General features: G+C 47.3%; 1 protein-coding gene across 5 annotated transcripts; it reads left to right on the top strand.

Moving 5' to 3' along the window:
* Positions 1 to 509: 509 nt before the first annotated feature.
* LOC112807114 (uncharacterized) lies at positions 510 to 19,286 on the top strand. Of its 5 annotated transcripts, none has more exons than XM_073886412.1 (5): positions 510 to 759; positions 7,090 to 7,190; positions 8,021 to 8,147; positions 10,551 to 10,652; positions 13,389 to 19,286. In XM_073886412.1, exons 1-5 carry the CDS (start codon positions 720 to 722, stop codon positions 15,281 to 15,283), a joined length of 2,265 nt encoding a protein of 754 aa, XP_073742513.1. In that variant the 5' UTR covers positions 510 to 719; the 3' UTR covers positions 15,284 to 19,286. The 5 variants fall into 5 exon arrangements, with proteins under 5 accessions (XP_073742513.1, XP_025705561.1, XP_073742514.1 ...); XM_025849776.2 differs by lacking the exon at positions 510 to 759 and adding an exon at positions 3,712 to 3,762; XM_073886413.1 differs by lacking the exon at positions 510 to 759 and adding an exon at positions 4,427 to 4,556.
* The last annotated feature ends 2,493 nt before the right edge of the window (positions 19,287 to 21,779 follow it).

The raw sequence follows: 21,779 nt of genomic DNA on the forward strand, positions 1-21,779 counted from the left end.
TCCTTATATCTCTTTCTCTCCTCTAGGCTTCTGTACCCTCTGCCTGGGACAGCTCACCTCATTCTCTGCCTTCAGTGGTCACGTTTATGTCTCTTAGTCCATTGGTTCTTATCTTTCAAGCTACAGCCAAGATGAGACCTCCTCCGAAAGTCCTCCCTAATTGCCCAGAGTGGGTTGGAGGCCTTCATCTGTGCTCATACCATGCCCTGGGCTTGTCCCATCAAGCACACATATCACACTAGGGCCTAACTGCCTGTAACCATGTCTTTATCATGTACCCCAATCCTAGCAATAGAGATTGGTCCAAGGGGTGGGCCTAAGACCCAAGAAGGACCAATCAGGACCCTTCCCTGGGATTGCTATATGAACTCAGTTGTGACCATGCTACTTGCCTCAGCCAATGAGATGCAGATGAAAGTGACATATGTCACTGAGCTCATTTAACTTGCATGACTACCCAATGAAGAAAGCATTGCTCCCCCATTTTAGAGACAAGGACACCTAGAAGGAGGATTTAAGTAACCCATACAAGACCCATAGCTAGTAGGACTAATGTAGGACAAGACCCATAGTAACAGGACTAATGTCCTTATAAAAAGAGGAAGAGACACCAGAGCTCTCTCTCCACAGGCTCCTGTACCAAGGAAAAACCATGTGAGGATATATCGAGAAGGTGGCCATCTACAAGCAAGGAAGAGAGGTTTCACCAGAAATCAACCATGCTGGCTCCGGGATCTAGGACTTCCAGGCTCCAGAACTGTGAGAAATAAGTTTCTGTTGTTTAAGTCATTCAGTCTATGGTATTTTGTTATGGCCACCTGAGCTGATTAAGATCGAGTGTCATGAAGTGAAGCAAAGCAGGGTCCAGGCTCACAGGGCTTCAGGTACCAGGCTGAGGCCTGGATACTTTGCTGAGGGCAGTGTCAGCCAGAGGAAGGACTGGATCTGCTCTCGTGCAGAAAGACCATTCTGGGGGGGGGTCGGCCAGGGGGGTGCACCTGGGAGGTGCAGTCGGTTAAGCATCTGACTCTTGATTTTGGCTCAGGTCGTGACCTCATGGGTCATGAAATCAAGCCCTGTGTCAGGCTTTGTGCTCAGCACAGAGTCTGCTTCTCTCCTTCTCTCTTTGCCCCTCCCCCATGCTCGTGCGTGCTCCCCAGCTAAAATAAATAAATAAATCTTTATAAAAGGAAAGAAAGAAAGACTCTTCTGGGATGTGTGGGGGGTACATACTGGAGGGGAGACACTGGGGGCCAGGAGGTTTGAGATGAGATTGCAGTGAAGCTCTAGGGTAAGGACAAGGCTTGAGCCAGGGCCAAGTTCATGGGCATGGAGAGGGCAGCAGAGCCAGGGAGCCGGCAATGAGAAGAGGAGTTTCCCTGGACCCGCTGTCGCTGGTTGGATCTTTGAGCCTTGGGGCTGCAAAGGTCTCCCTGGGGCTGTTGGACACATCTTCCCAGGGTGGTTGTATGAGTTAAATAAACTAATAAAGCCCACTACATGTTGTCACTAAGTGACAGCTGTTCTTATTTCATTTTGACAGTGGTTCATCTAGCTTTTACTCATGTGTATACATATATTTTACATCTTTATAAACATGAAAGATACATAACTCTGTAATTTTTCTTCTTTTAACTTTCATTCACAAGTATTTCCCCATGTTATTGTGTCCTGATCATAATTATTTCAGGCTCGATAACGTTTCATAGGCCGGATATACCATCATTTATCTAATCAATCCCCTGAGTCCATATAACTGAAACTATTTATTATTTGGTTTCTGATTGGAGATGGCCCCCTCCAAGTGACAATTCAGGGATTTAGGTTCCTTCCACTTTCTTTTCTTTTTCTTTCTTTTTTTTAAAGATTTTATTTATTTATTTGACAGAGAGAGACAGTGAGAGAGGGAACACAAGCAAGGGGGAGGGGGAAGGGAACACAAGTGGAGGAGGGAGAAGCAGGCTTCCCGCCGAGCAGGGAGCCCAATGCGGGGCTCGATCCCAGGACCCCGGGATCATGACCTGAGCCAAAGGCAGATGCTTAACGATTGAGCCACCCAGGCGTCCCTAGGCTCCTTCCATTTTCAACATAGGACTTCCAGGGTCATAGTCTCCATCTACATCCGCGGAAAGGAAAAGACTGTAGAAGGTGACAAGTGAGAGGTTTCAATGGACCAGGTCTGGGCTTGGCATGCATGTTCACTTCTCTCACTTTATTGGCCAGAACTTCATCACATGATCACCCCAGACTGCAAGGGAGGCTGGGAAATGTAGTCTAGCTGTGTGCACAGAAAGCAGGGGAAAGGCTTTGAAGAAGAGCTATTTGCCACACATTATCCCAATGAGGGATTACAGAGAGGAAAACCTAGGTACAGAGTGGAAGAGAACTGCTCCAGATCACAAAGAGATTACAATCTATCAGGCAAATATCGCACTAAAATCCAAATAACCCCTTTTTTTCATTAGATTTATCATCATTCTTTGTTGAAAAGAGAAAACCTATGGGATTTTATTAATCTTGTACCCAGTAATTTTACATAATTATCTTACGGCTTATCTTAGTGTTTCATTTGATTCTTTGATTTCCAGGATAGCAATCATATCATATTTAAAGAAGAATGACAACCCAGACTTCTCTGTTCCAATGATACCTTTTCTTTCTCTTGTCTAACTGCATTGATAGTTCTTCCAAAAGTGGTCATGCTGGACAGTTTGTTCTGACTTTAATGGGGATGTTTTGGTTTTTAGCATTAAGCCTGATATGGGGTTTTGATGATATGTATGTAATTAAAAACAAGGGAGAAGCAAGGAACTCCTTAAGATTGTTGTCATTACTGGGGTTTGTGGGTGGCTCAGTCAGTTAAGCGTCTACCTCTGGCTCAGGTCATGATCTCAGGGTCTTGGGATGGGGCCTGGGTTGTGCTCCCTGCCCAGTGGGGTGTCTGATTCTCCCTCTCCCTCTGACACCTATTCTCTCTCTCTCAAATAAATAAATAAAATCCTTTTTAAAAAAAAAAAAGATTATTGTCATTACTACTCAATATGGACCTATTCTTAAATATATTAACTTTATGCAGAAATGGCTTATTACTGAAGGTTTTCAAAACCCTTTTAATATCCATGGATGTGATGGTATTACTTTGATATATCAATTAGCAAATTATGTGATAACCCAATATCAAACCATCCTTGCATTCCTGGATATACATCTTCCAGCTCCCACTTTAGGGGTCTGTTTCCTTTACCACACCACCCGTTAAGAGGTGATAGGTGAAACTGAGGCAAACAGGAAGCGGATGCCCAGGGATAGTGAGTAATTAGTGACAGAGGCTCAATTCGTTCACCATCAGTTTAGATGGGGCCAACTTCTGTGTGTCCTGTGGACTTCAGCTACAGGGGAAACTTCGTTAGATGGGTTAAATGGACTATGACGTCCCCTCCTGTGAAGGGCAGCAAAAAGACTGGCTATAATGGGTATATTCGCCGGGTCAGTACAGCCAGAAATTTCTCAATACCATGTTCCCTTCGGTCCCACATCGTACTCGCAGACTCCACTTCCCAGGATTCCCCCCGCCTTTAGAGACCTTAGCTCGGGAGGAGCGTGAGCCCGTAATGGTTTCTGGGAAATGTAGTCCAGCTGCGAAACCGCGTTTAAAGAACCAGGGCTTAATAGTTCCGAGACAGCGACCGCGCAGGCGCATTCCGCGACCCGCCAGAGGGAGGGAAGGCCTGGCAGCCCTGCGCAATCCGCGGGGGCGCACAGGTGAGTCCCTACCTGCCGGCCGGGAGCCGGAGCCTGTGGGTGCGGGCCGAGCGGGGCAGGCCGGCGGGCGCTCAGGGAGGCGGGCCCGAGTCGCGTCTGGGTGGGCGCTGTGGGCGGTGTCCCGCCCCTTCCTATCACTCGCGAGGTGGCCCCAGAGCGCCTCTGCCACCCGCGCGGCTTCGGACGATCTCAGCGCGCAGGAATTGAGCGCCTGCTGTTTGCCAGGAGTCAGGCGAGCGCGGAACTGCTGCGATCTCCCAGGAGGGAGACGATGCGTTTCCTCACTTCGCAGATGAAGAAACAGACTCCGCGGCTTCTCGCAGCTCACGGTGGTCGGCCTGGGATCACAATCCGGGGTGTCTGACCCGAAAGCACCCGCGTACTCTGCACAGTCACGCCCTCCGTCTCTGTCCTCCTTATCCTGAGCATGCTACCCTTACTCTGGGTCTCTAATCTCTCTCTGATCTCCCCCCCCCCCACCATCCCAACCCCCGTTCAGTCTCCCTCTCTGTGTCTGCGCGCCTCCCTTCCCCACGAGTCTGTGTGTTTCTAAAAACAGGGCCATTATCTTCCAAGACCACAGCACCAGGATCATATCAGGACAGTAACATCGATACAGACTATCAGCTACTCTGCAGACCCTCAAATTTTGCTAATTGTCCCAATAATGTACTTAATGGCAAAAGAAAATCCCTAACTAAAGTTAGGTCTCTTTAGTCTCCGTGAACCTGACGCAGTTCTTCAGTCTTTCTTTGATCTTGATGGTCTTGGCAATTCTGAAGATTACAGACCAGGTACTTCCAGAATGTCCCTTGGTCTGGATTTGTTCAGTGTTTCCTCATGATTAGATTTAGGTTTGGTGGGAATACCTTGGGCGTAATGCTGTGTTCTCCAGATCAGAAGCCCGTGATGCCCGTTTGCCCATCACAGGTCATGTCAGTCTTGATCACTTGGCTGCGGTGGTGTCCGCCAGGCGTCTCCACTCTAAAGTGACCTTCTTTTTGTAATGATTAAGTGACTGGCGAGGAAATAGGGGAGAGTCTGTAAGACTCTGCTTCTCATTCCCTCATCAGAATTTTCGCCCGCTGGTCTCAGCCTTCAGCTGCTTGTGTTCCTGTGTAACTGGAAACACGTGTGAGGCCAGGTCTTTTTATTTCTGGTCTGTGTTAGTTTCCCTTGCTCCTGTAATAAGTTAGCACAAACTTGGTGGCTTCAAACAACACAAATGTGTTCTCTTACAGTTCGGGAGGTCAGAAGCCTGCAGTGGGTTTCACCGTGCTGAAATCAAGGTGTCAACAGAGCAGTGCGCCCTCCTGAGGCTCTAGGGGACAATCCGTTCCCTTGCCTTTTTTTTCAGCTTCTAGAGGCTGCTTGCGTTCCTTAGATGAGGCCTCTTCCTCCAGCTTCAAAGCCAGAGGCAGGCTCTTCTCTCCCTAACTCTGCTTCTCTTGATTTCCCTCACATGGCCGCCTCCTCCAGGTCAATATCCCCCAGCCTCTCTCTTCTAAGGACACTTATGATTGCATTTAGGACCCACCCAGATAATCCAGGATAATCTTCCTATCTAGAGGTGCTTAACTTAATCACATCCCAGGTTCATCCACAAGACACAGGAGTAGGGCCATTGTTCAGCCCCCCACCTGGCCTATGTCCAGGCCTGTCTCCCCCACCAGGCAGGGAGCCCCTTTAGGGCAGAGCCTCCTTATCGCTCATTATTCTGTCCTCAGATGAGCCTGTCACTCTCACATGAGTTTCAGAGCATATTTGATGAATGGATGGAAGTGGCCATTGTCCAAACACCGACTTTTCTTTTGCAGAGATTTTTTTTTTTTTTTTTGCAGGGATTTTTTTTTTAATTTATTCTAGCAGATGGAACCTTTCTTCAAACAACATCTTAAGTGGGAGATCAGGATTCTTATGCAGGATTTGTAAGGCAGATAGGAGGAGCTCTGCAGGGGCGCCTGGGTGGCTCAGTCAAGTGTCCAACTCTTGATCTCAGCTCAGGTCTTGATCTCAGGGTCATGCATTGGGCACCATGCCCTATTAAAAAAAAAAAGAAGGAGCTCTTCAAAAAAGAGGTAGGTCCATGCCACGGAATACTATTCAGCCATAAAAAGGAATGAAGCCTTGATATGTGATGCAACATGGATGAATCTGGAACACGTTATGCTAAATGAAAGAAGCCAGACACAAAGGGCCACATATTATATGATACCCTTCATATGAAATGTCCAGAATAGGCAAATCCATTAAGACAGAAAGATGAGGGCCACCTGGGTGGCACAGTCAGTTAAGTGACTGATTGGTTTCAGCTCGGGTGATGATCTCAGGGTCGTGAGATTGAGCCCAGAGTTGGACTCTGCCCTCAGTGCAGAGTCAGCTTGGGACTCTCTCCCTCTCCCTCTGCCCCTCCCCTCTCTGTAAAATAAACAAATCTTTTTTAAAAAGAAAAAAAGATGAGGGCGCCTGGGTGGCTCAGTTGGTTAAGTGACGACTGCCTTCAGCTCAGGTCATGATCCTGGAGCCCCAGGATCCAGTCCCACATCGGGCTCCCCGCTCGACGGGGAGTCTGCTTCTCCCTCCGACCCTCCCCCCTCTCATGTGCTTTCTCTCTCATTCTCTCTCTCAAATAAATAAATAAATAAAATCTTTAAAAAAAAAAAAGAAAAAAAAGATGAGTAGTTATCAGAGGCTGGCATTGCAGGGCTGGGACAGAACAGGGAGATTTGGTAGTGACTGATTAACAGTATAGGGTTTCCTTTTAGGGCGATGGTGAAAACATTCTGGAACCAGATCGTGGTGATGGTTGCACATCACTGTGAACGTCCTAAATGCCACTGAACTGTATCATTTAAAGTGGTTAAAATGTTATATTGCATGTTACATGCATTTTATCACAAGAAAAAAAAGTAAGACTAAAAAGGTGGCTTAAATAATAAATAAATAAATAAATAAATAAATAAATAAATAAATAAATAAATAAAAATTAAAAGGTGGCTTAGCTCTGCAGCCAGACTTCTGGGCTCTGATACTTGATATCTCTGTGACCTTGAGCAAGGGCCTTGACCTCTTGTGCCTCTATTTCATTCTCTGGAGATAACTCTAGTTAAACTAGTCTTTCAGAGCTGTTATGTGGGTGCAGTGAGCTGAGCCTCCTGATTGCTAGTGGTTGTTGGTATGGATTTGGGGGCCTCGGGCGGCCCGTCTGGAGCCTTTGCTCCAGCTCCTGGGAGACTATAGAGTCCCCTGTCATGCGGCATCTTTGCAAAAGCATCTGTCTGTCTGTCTGTCTGTCTGTGGGAGAACTGACCCTCCTCTGTTCTCCAGTCTCCTCCTCCAGCTCTGCGGACTCAGGCCTGCTCCCGTCTCCTGGAGGCACATGCCCAGGACCACGCAGTGGCCACAGGACCCTGATGGCTGAGGACCAGGTGATTCTGGGCTTCCCCTTCCCCAAGATGATTTTGTGGACCCCAGAGGGCCATCGTCATCTCTGCCTGTGGCCCAAAGATCTGCTCCTCCCAGGCATGCAGAAGAGGCTATGGTGGGAGGGGCTCTAGGGCTGGGAGGTGCAGCGAGGAGGGGAGAGGGGAGGGGCAGGATGCTCTGAGTTGGGACGTTATGACCCGGTCTACAAACCAATCTAACTCTCAGCAGCCTTTGAGTTGCCAAGGGAAGTGGGCAGTGGATGGTTTTGCTTCACCCCCGAGCCTTATCCTTGGAGTAAGAGATAGGCATTGGGATCCCAGTTCGGGTCTGGGATGGAGCGCCACTTAGTTATCACTCTTGCACACAATGGCTTGATTTTAAAAAAAGTGTTTCTTAGGGCTGTCATATATAGGTACGCAGGTTGCACACTGCACAAGAGTGTCTCACCTCAGTGTCAGGTTTCACATCGCGTACCTCGTACGCTGGTATATTATGGCAGTTTTCATGCAGATGGCAGGAAACGGTCATTTACTAAAATAATTGGCATATTATAACGATTTTCCAACAGATGGCAGTAAAGAGTCACGCGAAAGGGAGCTTTCTCCTACCTTCTGCCAGGAAGCCTGTGGGCTAGGAGCTGGCCAAAACTTTCTGCATTTCTGTGGGCCATTTTTATTCAGTTATCTCAAACCTGCTGAGTCAGTATGTTCCAGCCTGGAGTGTTAGAGCTGGTTCAGCCACCAGCAGGGGTGGGCTGTTGACCCATGACCTCTCCCGGCCCCAGAGTTCTAGAAGGATGTGCCCCTCCACCGTGTAAAACTGTCCCTTGCAGGAATCAGTGACCTTCAAGGATGTGGCTGTGGACTTCACCCTGGAGGAGTGGGGCCAGCTGGGGCCTGGCCAGAGGGAGTTGTACCGGGACGTGATGCTAGAGAACTACCAGAACCTTCTCTCACTGGGTGAGGCTCTGCCCCCTGCCTTCTCAGGAAGAGGCGTGATGCCCCCCTTCTGCCCTCATCTCCTTTGTGCCCACCCACTACTCAACGGTGGGTATTCGCTGAGGTCATGGGGTACCCTCTCTGCTCCTCCCACCGGTCCCTCCTGGCTGGCCTCTGTCCCTCTGTGTCTCCACGCTTCTCCTAGAGTTCCTGCGTCCCCGAGAGCCCCGCGTCCTCTGCCTGTCCTGCAAAATCTTCAGCCTGTGCCCCCACCTTCTCTTCTTGCTTCCCTTCCCACATGGGGTGACCTCAGGTTCCTCCCTGGAATGCGTGTTCTAGAATCTCAGACTCCAAGTGTTCCTTGGATGTCCTCCAGTCATCTGGCTCCATTTTAGAACCTTTCCAAGACACAGAAATGCCGTTCCCAACTGTGTCTCCCTAGTCCTACATCGTCCACCCGTTCCCAACTGTGTCTCCCTAGTCCTACATCGTCCACCCACCCACCTCCTGTGCCCCCTCAAGGCCCTTCACATTTGTCACACTCACCCTGAGCTCGGCGTCTCCACACTGGCCTGCCCCTCCTCCTCTGGGTCCCCCGTCCCCAGACCAGACACCCCCAGCACCATCCTCGCTCCTCCCAGCCCCTCCCCTGCAGCCCACCACATCCTCTCTGCCTCCCAATTATCTCTGCCCATCCCCTCCTCTGTCCCTGCAGCCCAGCCCTGATCTGGCCTTGTCTTCACCCCCTGACCCTACTCCAGCCTCCTCAGTGGTCTGTCTTTCGGTCCACCTCCATCTCTCCTCAGTTTCTTTTTCTGATTCTTCTGTCTCGCCTTTTCCCTGTGAACTCTGGTGGTTTGAAGGTTCCTTCCTCAGCCATGCTCACTCATACACTTTCACTGGACAAACTCACCAAAAACCCGCTTAAACTTCTACGTCAGGGGCCCCAGGAAAGCCCCCAGGTTCGGGGGCTCAAGGAGGACCTGCAGGCCTCAGCATGCAGTTGTACTCACCGCCCCGATTCACTGCAGTGGAAGGACACCAAGCGCAGTCAGCAAAGATGTGGGGCGACATCTGGGGGAGACCAGGCCAGAGTCCCCTCCCCGTGGAGTCACATGGGACATACAAGATGTGACAACACGTGTGAGACGTTGTCCATCAGGGACGCTTGTTACAGCCTCCGTCAGCACCCTGGGGTTTCTCGCGGGGGCCAGACACGTCAGCGCCCTCGGCCTGGCACGTACCAAAATTCCAGACGCCCCGAAGGAAAGCAGGTGTTCAGCAGAAACCACGTTGTTTGCACCAACAGCTTAGGCACAGGCAGCCCCTGCTGGAGGTCAGGGAGTGCTGGGAACCCTCCCGAAATCCAGCTTCCCAGATGCCAGCCGCGGGCAGCCGTGGGAGCGGGTCTTTGCAAGGAGAGCTGGCAGCCTGCTGTGTGACCCCTTTTCTGTGCAACTTGGGTGTAAAGAACGAGGTCCCTTCCGCCTGTCCCCTGCAGAAATGTACTCCCTCGCAGCGCAGAGGCCAGAAGTGCAAAACCCAGCTGTGGGCAGGGCCCTGCTCCTCTGAGAGTGCTTCCTGGATGCAGCTTCCGGAGGCCCCGGCGGCCCTGGCCGTCCCCGCCCTGTGCCCCCGTCACCCCGATCTTCATGACCTTTCCCCTCCATTGTGTCCGTATGTCTCCCCTCTTCAAACAAGGACACCGCTCTTTGGACTCAGGGCCAAGCTTGCTCCCGTAGGACCCCATCTTCACCAGTTACATCTGCAAAGCCCCTGTTTCCAAGTAAGCCGCGATGTCAGGACTCAGGCTCTTTCTGGAATGTAGTAGGTACTCAACAAATGAATCTCGCATGGACCATTAGAGCTGCTGCTTTTTTTTTTTTTTAAGGTTTATTTTATTTATTTATTTATTTTTAAAGATTTTATTTATTAGACAGAGAGAGACACAGCGAGAGAGGGAACACAAGCAGGGGGTATGGGAGAGGGAGAAGCAGGCTTCCCGCAGAGCAGGGAGCCCGATGCGGGGCTCGATCCCAGGACCCTGGGATCATGACCTGAGCCGAAGGCAGCCGCTTAACGACTGAGCCACCCAGGCGCCCTATTAATTTATTTTAGAGAGAGAGTGAGAGTAGGGGAAGGGCAGAAGGAGAGAGAGAGAAAGAGAGAGAATCTCAAGCAGACGCCCCGTTGAGCAGGGAGCCTGATGCGGGGCTCAATCCCAGGACCCTGAGATCATGACCTGAGCCAAAACCCAGAGTTGGACACCTAACCGACTTGAGCCACCCAGGCACCTGGACCATTAGACCTTCTAATCATTAGGCACCCAATGTATGCAGCTCCCCTGCAGACCCAGGGCCTGGGGCCCAGCCCCGAGGCTTCCCGATGACTGGCAGCCATGGCCAAATCTTGTGTCTTTTCCAGGGGTGGGCCCTCTTGGGTCTAAACCTGATGTGATCTCCCGTCTGGAGCGAGGGGAGGAGCCCAGAATGGAGAAGAAGGAAGCCCGGCAAGCTACCTGTCCAGGTGGGTGAGGTTGTCCAGCAGGTGTGAGCCATCTTCCTATCCTGTCTGTCTTGATCAGTGACAAGAATGAGGCAGCCCAACACCCGCCATAGTTGTGGGCGCTGGGTTCAAATCCCAGCTCCAGCACTTCTGGCTCTGTGACCTTCAGGCGGGTCATTTAGCCCCTCTGTGCCTCAATTTCCTCACCTGCAAAATGGGGTCAATAATAATACCCCGGGTTGGGAAAGGTCAATGAATTAACACCTAAAAGTGTCGCCCAGCACCTGGCACACTAACCCACTGGTCAGAATGGGCTACAGTGATTATTGGTGATTCTTTATTGGGAATCATCTATGTAAAGACCCAGAAGTGGGACCCCACCGGACATAGTGGGGAACAGGAGGCCAGATGTTTGCCCCCCACTGGCCCACAAACTCCATGAGGGGAGGGGGTTGAAGCATCTTTGTTCCCATCACTGTCCACCGTGTTGTGGGGTGGGACTTGCCCCCTCCTTCCCGTTCACCACAGCCCATTGGTCCCCGGTCCCGTCCCTCCCGCTCCCTACTTCTCCCAGTCCCCTGTCCTCTCTTCCACAGCCCTGGCTCAGGCCTCAGCTTTCCTCGGCTGGACCCTCGTCCCAGCCTCCTCCCTCAGCTCCCAGCCTCCAGCCTTATGCCTTCCAGTTCATCCCACACAGCCTAAGAGGGGTCTTTCTACACCCGGAGCTGATCCCACTCCTCCCCTACTCACAGCCCTCCCATGGCCCCCCAGTACCCCTGACAGCAAGCCCTAGCACTGTGGGTAGCACGCAACAATATGCAATTAATAGGTGTCCCATGAACAGATCTACTAGCATCAAAAAATCCATCCCCTTCAGCAAATTCCACATGGCTGTGCTTCCTGCTTATCATCTCTTCTCTACACTTCCCTTTCTCCAGATTGCAAGACTGTGCTCTAAAAGCCTCACATACACTTAATATTTATTGACATCTTTTTTTTTTTTAAAGATTTTATTTATTTATTTGAGAGAGAGCTAGAATGAGCAGGGAAAGGGACAGGGACAAACAGACTCCCTGCTGAGCGGGAAGCCTGATGCAGGGCTCGATCCCAGGACCTTGAGAAAATGACCTGAGCCAAAGGCAGACGCTTAACCAATTGAGCCACCCAGGCGTCCCGATTTATTGATATCTTTTGATCAAATTAAAGTTATATGTGTTCTTCGCAGAAACTTTGAAAATGTAAACAGGGCGCCTGGGTGGCTCAGTTGGTTAAGCGACTGCCTTCGGCTCAGGTCATGATCCTGGAGTTCCAGGATCGAGCCCCGCATCGGGCTCCCTGCTCAGCAGGGAGTCTGCTTCTCCCTCTGACCCTCCCCCCTCTCATGTGCTCTCTCTCTCTCATTTTCTCTCTCAAATAAATAAATAAAATCTTTTTTAAAAAATGTGAATAAAAATAAAGCAGGAAATGGAAATCTCCCCATAATCCTGCTTATCTCTCAAAAAAAATTTACTTTTCTCATTTTACCCCAAAAGCTTTACTGTATTTTTTTAATTATAAAAGTAAATAATAACAACGTGAATAAACCTGGAGGGCATGATGCTAAGTGAAATAAGCCAGACACAAAAGGACAAATATTGGGGCGCCTGGGTGGCTCAGTTGTTAAGCATCTGCCTTCGGCTCAGGTCATGATCCCAGGGTCCTGGGATCAAGCCCTGCATCAGGCTCCCTGCTCGGCGGGAAGCCTGCTTCTCCCTTTCCCACTCCCCCTGCTTGTGTTCCCTCTCTCGCTGTGTCTCTCTCTGTCAAATAAATTTTTTAAAAAAAGGACAAATATTGTATGATTCCACTTACATGAGGCGCCTAGAGTAGGCAAATTCATAGAGCCAAAGTGGAATGGTGGTGGCCAGGGGCTGGGGAAGGGAAATGGCATTAGTATTTGATGGGCAATGTTTCAGTTTGGGAAGCTGAGAACATTCTGGAGGTGGATGATGGTGAGGATTGCACCACAGTATGAGTATATACATGCAACGGAACAGCACACCTAAAAATGATCTAAATGTCGTATTTTATGTTGTATGTATTTTACCACAGTAAAAAAGTAAATAATAATAAATTGAAAACCGTCCATCCCACTATGCACGTGCATACACACGTTAACACATACATAAACATATACAACTTGGGGCACCTGGGTGGCTCAGTCGGTTAAGCATCTGCCTTCAGCTCAGGACATGGTCCTGGGAGTCCCGAGATCGAGCCCCGCATCGAGCTCCCTGCTCAGTGGGGGAGTCTGCTTCTCCCGCTCCCTCTGCCACTCCCCCTGCTTGTGCTCTCTCACTTGCTCACTCTCTTAAATAAATAAGTAAAATCATTTGTAAAAAAAACATATTTTCGGGTGCCCGGGTGGCTTAGTTGGTTGGGCGACTGCCTTCAGCTCGGGTCATGATCCTAGAGTCCCAGGATCAAGTCCCACATTGGGCTCCCTGCTCCACAGGGGGTCTGCTTCTCCCTCTGACCCTCCCCCCCTCATGCTCTCTCTCTCAAATAAATAAATAAAATCTTAAAAAAAAAAACATATTTTCATTTTTTGGATATTTTGAGGCCATCCTTCCATGTCACAACACAAGTCTCTCCTGTCTTTTGAAATAGCAACCTAAACTTTGAAACTTGCATTTTAAAGTTTTCCAGTGTCAGTTCAACTTGATCAGTTTCCTTGGTCCCAATGCAGACAATATTCACATTTTCCATGTCTTTCAGCCTTGCACACCAGCTCTGCAGCTCCTTGGGAGTCACTTCTGAAAAAGAGTATTTCTGAAGAGGCCACTTCCCCAGTGGAAAAAAGGGAGGGAGTTTTAAGGGAAGTGCTTGGAGATGCCAGGCTGGGGGCGTCCTGGACCTGGAACTGTCAGTTGGAGGACCAGGGAGAGCAGGAGAGGCGTTTGAGGTGTATGTTTGCTCCTCTCAAGGAAACCACCTGTGGGGAGAGAGGCCTGGGCTGTCACGAGGTCGGGCGGAGCCTCAGGCAGACCTCCGCCTTCATCAGGAAGCAAAGAGGGCCTGTGGGAGAGAGAACTCGGAAGAGGAACGGGCCAAGAAAGAGCCTGAAACGCCAAAGAATGTTTGTAGAAAAGAAGCCACTTAACTGTGCAGAATGCGGGAAAGCCTTCATTTACCATTCAGACTATATTCTACACCAGAGGATTCACACTGGAGAGAAACCCTACAAGTGTAATGATTGCGGGAAGGCGTTCAGCAACAGCTCATATTTCATTCAGCACCACATCATTCACACGGGAGAGAAGCCCTATGTGTGCAGCGAGTGTGGCAAGACCTTTACTCAGAGCTCATCACTTACTGAGCATCAGAGGATCCACACTGGAGAGAAGCCATACAAATGCAAGGAATGTGGGAAGGCCTTCACCCAGAGCTCCTCCCTCATTAAACACCAGCGGTGCCATACTGGGGAGAAACCCTATAAATGCAACCAGTGCGGGAAGTTCTACTCACAGGTGTCCCACCTCACCCGCCACCAGAAAATCCACACGGGGGAGAAGCCCTACAAATGTGCTGAGTGTGGCAAGGCCTTCTGTCACACTTCCTCCTTGACTCAGCACCAGACAATCCACACCGGAGAGAAACCCTACAAATGTAACGAGTGTGGGAAAACCTTCAGCCATAGCTCGTCCCTGTCCCAGCACCAGCGAGTTCACACTGGAGAGAAACCCTATGAGTGCTCTGAGTGTGGCAAAGCCTTCAGCCACAGTTCATCCCTGACTCAGCATCAGAGAATTCACACTGGTGAGAAGCCCTATGAGTGTAACGAGTGTGGGAAGGCTTATACACAGATTTCCCACCTTATGAGGCACCAGAGTGTTCACATGGGAGAAAAACCCTATATATGTAATGAGTGTGGAAAGGCTTTCAGTCACACCTCGTCCTTCACTCAACACCAGACAATTCACACTGGTGAGAAGCCCTACAAATGTAACGAATGTGGGAAAACCTTCAGCCAGAACTCTTCGCTTACCCGGCACCAGAGGATTCACACCGGGGAGAAGCCCTATGAGTGTAAAGTTTGTGGGAAGGCCTATACCCAGATTTCCCACCTCATCCAACACCAGAGGATTCATACTGGAGAGAAACCTTATGAGTGCCGTGAGTGTGGGAAAGCCTTCAGCCGGAGCACCCACCTTATCGAGCATCAGAAAATCCACACGGGCGAGAAACCCTATAAGTGCAAAGAGTGTGGGAAAACATTCAGTCACAACTCCTCCCTTACCCAACATCAGAGAATTCACACTGGCGAGAAACCCTACGCCTGTAAGGAATGCGGGAAAGCTTTCAACCAGAGCATCCACCTTATTCAGCATCAGAGGATCCATACAGGAGAGAAGCCCTATAAATGTAACAACTGTGGAAAAACCTATACCCAGATTTCACACCTTATTCAACACCAGAAGGTACACACGGGTGGCAAACGCTATGTGTGTAAGGAATGTGGGGAGGATTTCAGCTGGAGTTCACACCTGACTGAACACCGGAGACTTCACGCTGTGCATGACACCTGCGTCTGCGATGATTTTGAGAAAGGCTTTGCGTGGAGCACACAGCTTGCTGATATTCAGAGAACTCCTGCTGACCAGAAAGCCTGAGAAGGTAGCAGATGGGCGGTTCTGATGCTGGGTATGGTGTAGCCTTCATCAGCACCAGTAACTTCCTCCCAGAGAAGAACCCTAACACTATATATTTGAGAGAGTTGCTCCTCTCTTTCCTACAAGGACCTGGAACAGTTTATCACCAGGTGGGACAGCTTCTGATCATTTTAGGAGCTCCCCCCCAGAATCTCAGCTTCCCCCCTATTTTTCAGTCTTACGGCATCCCCAGAGGGTGGTGTAGATGGAACGTAACATCATCTGTTATCTTTAATAAGGTCTCTGTGAACTTTTTAAATTTATCGATCATTCATTAAACTGGAGCTTGAAAATTCGAGAAAAAAAACCCTGGGAAGATTAACCCTTTAGAGTAAAAGTCTATGTAGCTGAACATCAACACTAGATTTTAGTATCCTTTAAAACTCTAAGCTACAAATTTCATGGCAAAATCCACATTTGGCTTAAACACAGTATGTTCCACTATTTGCAGCCATTTTTAAAGCCTATTTTTGGTGTCTTTCCCATGTCCAGGATTTATGCTTTATAAAGGAATTGCCCTCTTAAGCATCATTTTCTGTTTTTATTCATGCCCAAAGGGAAGTTTTTCTTTCGTCATATTTTCATCATAAAAACATAGTATTAAAAAAGGGAAGAGGTAGTGCCTGGGTGGCTCAGTCCGTTAAGTGTCTCACTCTTGACTTCGGCTCAGGTCTTGATCTCAGGGTCATGAGATTGAGCCCCAAGTCAGGCTCCACACTCAGCGTGGAACCTGCTTAAGATTCTCTCTCTCCTCCTGTTTCTCTCTCTCTCCCTCTCTAAATAACCACCAAAAACCAAAAAACAAACAAAAAATAGTATTTATATTTTATTATAAAAATAATGCACATACTTTTATAACAGGAAATATTTTAAAGTAAAATAACATATACTTATCATAAAGGATAATTTGGAAAGTGTTGAGAAGTATGGAATAAAATACCAGTTCCCCATAACCACACAGCCCAGGGAGAGCCTGTCAATTTGTGTGTATTTCTTTCTGGTTTTGTTTTACTCTGTCTTCCATATCCATATTTTTAAGCATAAAACAAAAGCAGTATGGCCACCTCAGAAGTCCTATTGTTTTGATTTTTTTGTATTCCCTTTCAAAGATCATCTTAAAATCAATGTTATTTTATTTCACTGTGATCAGAGTGTAGAAACAATTTTGGCTTTCTCTGATTTGTCCCTATTATACCCGAGCATTGTCTTTTGTAATCACATACACTTCATACTCATCATTATTCAGGCTAATAATATTTCACTGGTGGGTGTAAAATAGTTTACAGATCCATTCCCCCATGTGGATTTTGTTCTAAGCCCCTGATTTTCACAGGTGGTTCACCAATTTTCCCAATTATGAATGTTAGAATGAGCATTTCCATACTTGCTTCCTCTGTCCTTCTGAGATTATTTCTCTAAGTCATGTTCCCAGGATGGAAATAGCAGAAGCACGATTCTAATGATTTTCCTGATTACTGGAACATTTTGTCAAATTGCTTTCCAAATGGCCTGGTCCCAGTCTGCCTGGGGCAAGCTGGGCATGAGGACCACAGTTCCACTCTATTTTTACCAGCACTGAACATCCATAATGTTTTCCTATGTCAAACATATAAAATGACTAGTGTTTTCAGTAACTTAACTCTGTGCCAAGTTCTGTCCCAAGCCCTTGGTATGTCTGAATTCTCATTCTTTCAACAATCCCACCTCTTCAGGGCTATATTGTCCCATTTTACAGGTGAGGACACCAAAGCACAGGGAGATGAAGTGGCCAAAGCCTCACAGCTATGAGCTCATGGAGTATAGATTCAAACCCAGGTAGTCAGGCTCAGAAGCTATGCTCTGAACATCTATGGAAATTGAACACATTTCACGTATAACATTTCCTTCTTAAAATAATGTTTATTATTATAAAAATCAATACATGCTTCTTATAGAAAATTTAGAAGACCCAAGAAATCCAGAAGATTTCACCCAAAGTTCAGTGCCACCCAGAGATAACTGTTAACATTTGGATACATTTCTGCTACTTTAAAAACAATATATAATATTATGGATGCTTAAATAAATTTGGGGTATACTGAATATGCAATTTAGCATACTTCTAGTTTACTTTATATCACGAGCCCCTATCATTAAATATCATGATTTATCCATGTCATTAAATCATCTTTAACAACCAGATGTTTGGGGGGGTTGCATAGTTAATTCACCAATCCCCTGTTGGACATTTTGGTTGTTTCCAGTTTTTGACTTTTACAAACGTCCCTTCTGCTGAAGTCTTTGGCTGAGCGCCCGACCAGTTTCCAAGTGAAATCTGGGCAGGGAAGTCATGGGGTCAAAGGAAGAATGTTCCAATGATCCCAGAGACGTGGGCCAGTGGCTTCCAAGAAGTTCTGTGTCCATTGGCAATCTGGCCACAGAGGATGGGACTGTCTCACCAACATCACCCATGGTAACTATTGCCGTGTTTAAAGTCTTCCCAGGTATTTCTTTTAGTATATGACTCCTTTTGTGGTTGAAGAAATACTCGTTTATGGTGAATAATTCAGAAAACAAAAATGAAAGCAATGGCTCTCTATAAATCTTCATTCCAAAGATTCTAGACTTTTTTCTGTGAATATGAACTTCCTTTTTTGTTTTTATGAAACTGGTTGTGTGTGTATATACACACGTATATATCCACATACATATATATCCACATAAATACAGTATACAATTTGTATGGTACATGCACACATATGATTTAAGATTTTTATCTTTTTAGGTAATCTCAAACCCACAACTCCGAGATCAAGAGTCACATGCTCCACCCACAGCCAGGCAGGCGCCCCCACACATAGGATTTTAGAAGTGACTTTTTTCACTTGGTATAATGTGGATATTTTCCCATGATAATGCAAACATGTTTATATATAAACATACATATATATACACATATATATCCTCATTTATAACAACTGCATAATACTTCATGCTAGGGTTTCTTGAATTTATTTGACTAATCCCTATTAATGGACATTGAGATTGTTTATCTTTTCTTTTCCATCATTGGACATTTACCATTTGACACTTGTGTGAGATATTTCCATAAGATGAATTTCTAGAAATAAACTTATGGGACCATAGGATGTCCACGTTTAAATTTTGATAATTATTGCTAAATAATCCTCCAAAAAAGGTTGAACCAATTTACATGACTCCTGGAAATATATATGAATGCCTATTCTCTGTTGCCCAACTTCCTTCAAAAATTACTCAGTATTAGCCTTTTAAAAATATTTCTAGGGGCACCTGGGTGGCTCAGTCGGTTGTGTCTGCCTTCAGCTCAGGTCATGATCTCAGGGTCCTGGATCGAGCCCCGTGTTGGGCTCCTTGCTCGGCGAGCAGTCTGCTTCTCCTTCTCTCTCGGTGCTCCCTCTCCCTCTGCTCTCTCTCAAATAAATAAATCTTTTAAAAGTTTTAAAAAATATTTCTAATCTAATAAGTAAAAATGTCCTGGCAATAGTGAGATTAATGACCTTTTATGTGTTTGTTAAGGTTTTGCTTTCTTTGGACTACTTATTTATGTATTTTGTCCAATTTTAATTGGGCTGCCTTTGTGTATTGATTTATAGGAGCAAGTCTCTATGTATTACACATAGTAACCCTTTGGTATATACGTCACTAATATTTTCTCCATGTTTGTTATTGCTCTTTCAATTTTGTTTATGATGTATTTTGCTACATAGAATTTTTAAATTTTTAGGTATTCAAATCTATTTGTATTTTCTTTTGTAGTTCTTGGACCTACTATCATGCTAAGAAAGGCCTTCCTCACCCCCAAGATTATGCTATATTGTATTCTAGTACTTTTATGACTTTTTAACAATTAAATTTTTATTCTATCTGCCTTTTTAAAAACGTCTTATGGTATGAATTTTCAGTCTGTAGAGGCCACCTGCATTCTTTGGCTTGTGGCCCCTTCCTTCCTGTTCAAAGCCAGCAGGGTAGCATCTTTAAATGCCTTCTTCTCATATATTCCACCATGTTTGTACCTTTCTCGGCACAATTGATCCACTTCCTTCTCAAAGACTCACCCTCACCCTTTTACTCACATACTAATGTAGAATGCTTGGATTTTTTAGTCTAAAAGAAGCTAATTTTGAATCTTGCCTTTGCCATTGTCTTGCTGTCTGATCCAGTTTCCTTATTTTTCAAAGGAGAATAATACAACTTTATTATGAAGGATGTTTTGGGTTTCAAGTCACAGAAAACTCAAAAGAGCTCAAACAAGAGAGATGGCTTACTTACTAAAGTAGCCAAAAAGACCAAAAGCAAGGCATTCAACCTGTTTATACTGGTACTTGAGGCTGCCTTCAATGGCAAGTAAAAGAAAACCCCAACTCAGATCCTCACAAATGCTAGAAAGAAATCTACAGGGGCGCCTGAGTGGCTCAGTCGTTAAGTGTCTGCCTTCGGCTCAGGTCATGATCCCAGGGTCCTGGGATCGAGCCCCGAATTGGGCTCCCTGTTCAGAGGGAAGCCTGCTTCTCCCTCTCCCACTCCCCCTGCTTGTGTTCCCTCTCTCGCTGTGTCTCTCTCTGTCAAAGAAAGAAAGAGGAAAAGGAAGGGGAGGGGAGGGGAGGGGAGGGGAGGGGAGGGAAGAAAAAGAAAAGAAAAGAAAAAAGAAAAGGAAAAAGAAAGAAATCTACAGGTAGGGTAACCTCTAGCTGCCAAACAGTAGTATCTCTCTACAATTCACCTGAGATTTATTTGGCTTTTATTGCCCATGTATGTTCCCAAATATTTGTATTTCATGATCACAGAGGTGTCCTTTCATTTGTCTTAGCCCCTTGCCTGTTTAATTCATAGCACAAATCATAATTTCCCTTTATATGTCTCCTATGTACTGCCTGCTCCGACTCCCTGAAGGCCGGGTCCATGTGTGTCCTTCACTATATCCCCAGCGCCTAGAGCACTGCCGAGAACATAGCAGGTTCTCAGAAAATAGTCCTCAATTGCCTGATCGAATTCAAGGCTGAAGTCATTCCCCTCCCTACCTGCATGGTACAAGAATGGTTGTTTCCCCACACCCTCATTAAGACTATGTCATACAGCTTCACAGCTTCAAATTTTGACCAGATAGGTAAGTAAAGATGGTATTTTTGTCTCCGTTTCTTCTCTCCCTGGTGACCTCCTATTCATCCCTCAAAACCTTATTCAAAGATCCCCTCCTCTGAGAAACCTTCCTCACATCAACTCTTTCCCACCCTACCTAGTTTTCCTCCCTTCTTTGTTTTATAACATACGTTTCCCATTAAGTCTTAAGAGCAGAGCACGCTGTTTTGTTGAACATCCCTGCTACTTAAAAGCGCCTGCAATGAGGGGCCTACTCCTAGCGCCAGCGCTCAGGCAGTTGCCATGGAGACAGCCCCGTCGATTCCAGCCAGCGGTTGCCCTGGAGACGGTCGCTGGCGATGCTTCTCCACTTGGCCTACGGAAGCCAGAAGAAGCCTCTGAGATAGGTGCATCCCAGGCGAAGGCCGCCCGATGCTCCGAGTTTCCTTCCTCCTTGACCAACGGAGGATGGTTGCCCAGAGGAGCCCGAATCCCGCGGGGCTCTGGGAAGTGTAGTCCATCAGGGAGTCGGTGCAGGCGCAGACGCATGCACGGCGCCGCCATCGTGGGGATTCCTCGTGGGGAGAGAGCTCCGCGTGGGAGGCCGACCCGAGGTGCAGGACACAACTGCCAGGTACTCGGGGCCCCGCGAGTTAACGACACTCATCGTATCCTCCCCTCTTTGGCCAGAAGAGCAGCTCGAAGCGGCCTCGAGGGCTTAGGCCACTTACAGGGATGGAAAGGCGCTAGAAGCCGGCTCCTGCCAATGGGGCCGCAGGGTCTTGGGCACGCGGTGGCAGGGGCGGGGCGGTGGGCGGGGCTCGCGCGAGAATTGGCTGGAGTAAACACAGGGGGTGTGGCTGTGCCCAGGAAAAGAGGCGGGACCCCAACCATGATTGGGCAGAACATGCTGACGTTTGTTCTGAGAATCCTCATGCCCTGGCTCCTTCTTGAGTCCAGTGGAGGAACAAGTTCAGAGAGCGTGGGGGTTCGACCAGGGTTGTTAACTGATTTTCTTGTGCCCTTGGTTTAGGAATTCACTGGCTGAATTGAATGGTGTGGAACTAGCTCAGTTTCAGTTTCTAAATCACTTTCTAAGGAAGGTGATTAGTAATTGTTTAGTAATAAAATCTACCATTATTGTTTTACAAGTAATACATTTTTCAATCACTTATTAATCGCCAGGTGGTGTTCTATGGCCGAGCTTAAGGATAGGGTTCCAAGTTTATAAGTCCTAATCTTACAAAATAAATCATTAAAATTTATGATAATAAAATGGGTTGAATGCTTATTATGAGCCAAGGGTAGTGCTGAAAAACAGGGGCTTAGTTTTAATGCTAATAATTACTAAAAAATCATT

Source organism: Callorhinus ursinus, unplaced genomic scaffold, assembly GCF_003265705.2.
Source record: "Callorhinus ursinus isolate GAN/ISIS: 27379988/994484 unplaced genomic scaffold, GSC_fseal_2.0 scaffold71, whole genome shotgun sequence".
Classification (NCBI taxonomy): Eukaryota; Metazoa; Chordata; class Mammalia; order Carnivora; family Otariidae; genus Callorhinus; species Callorhinus ursinus.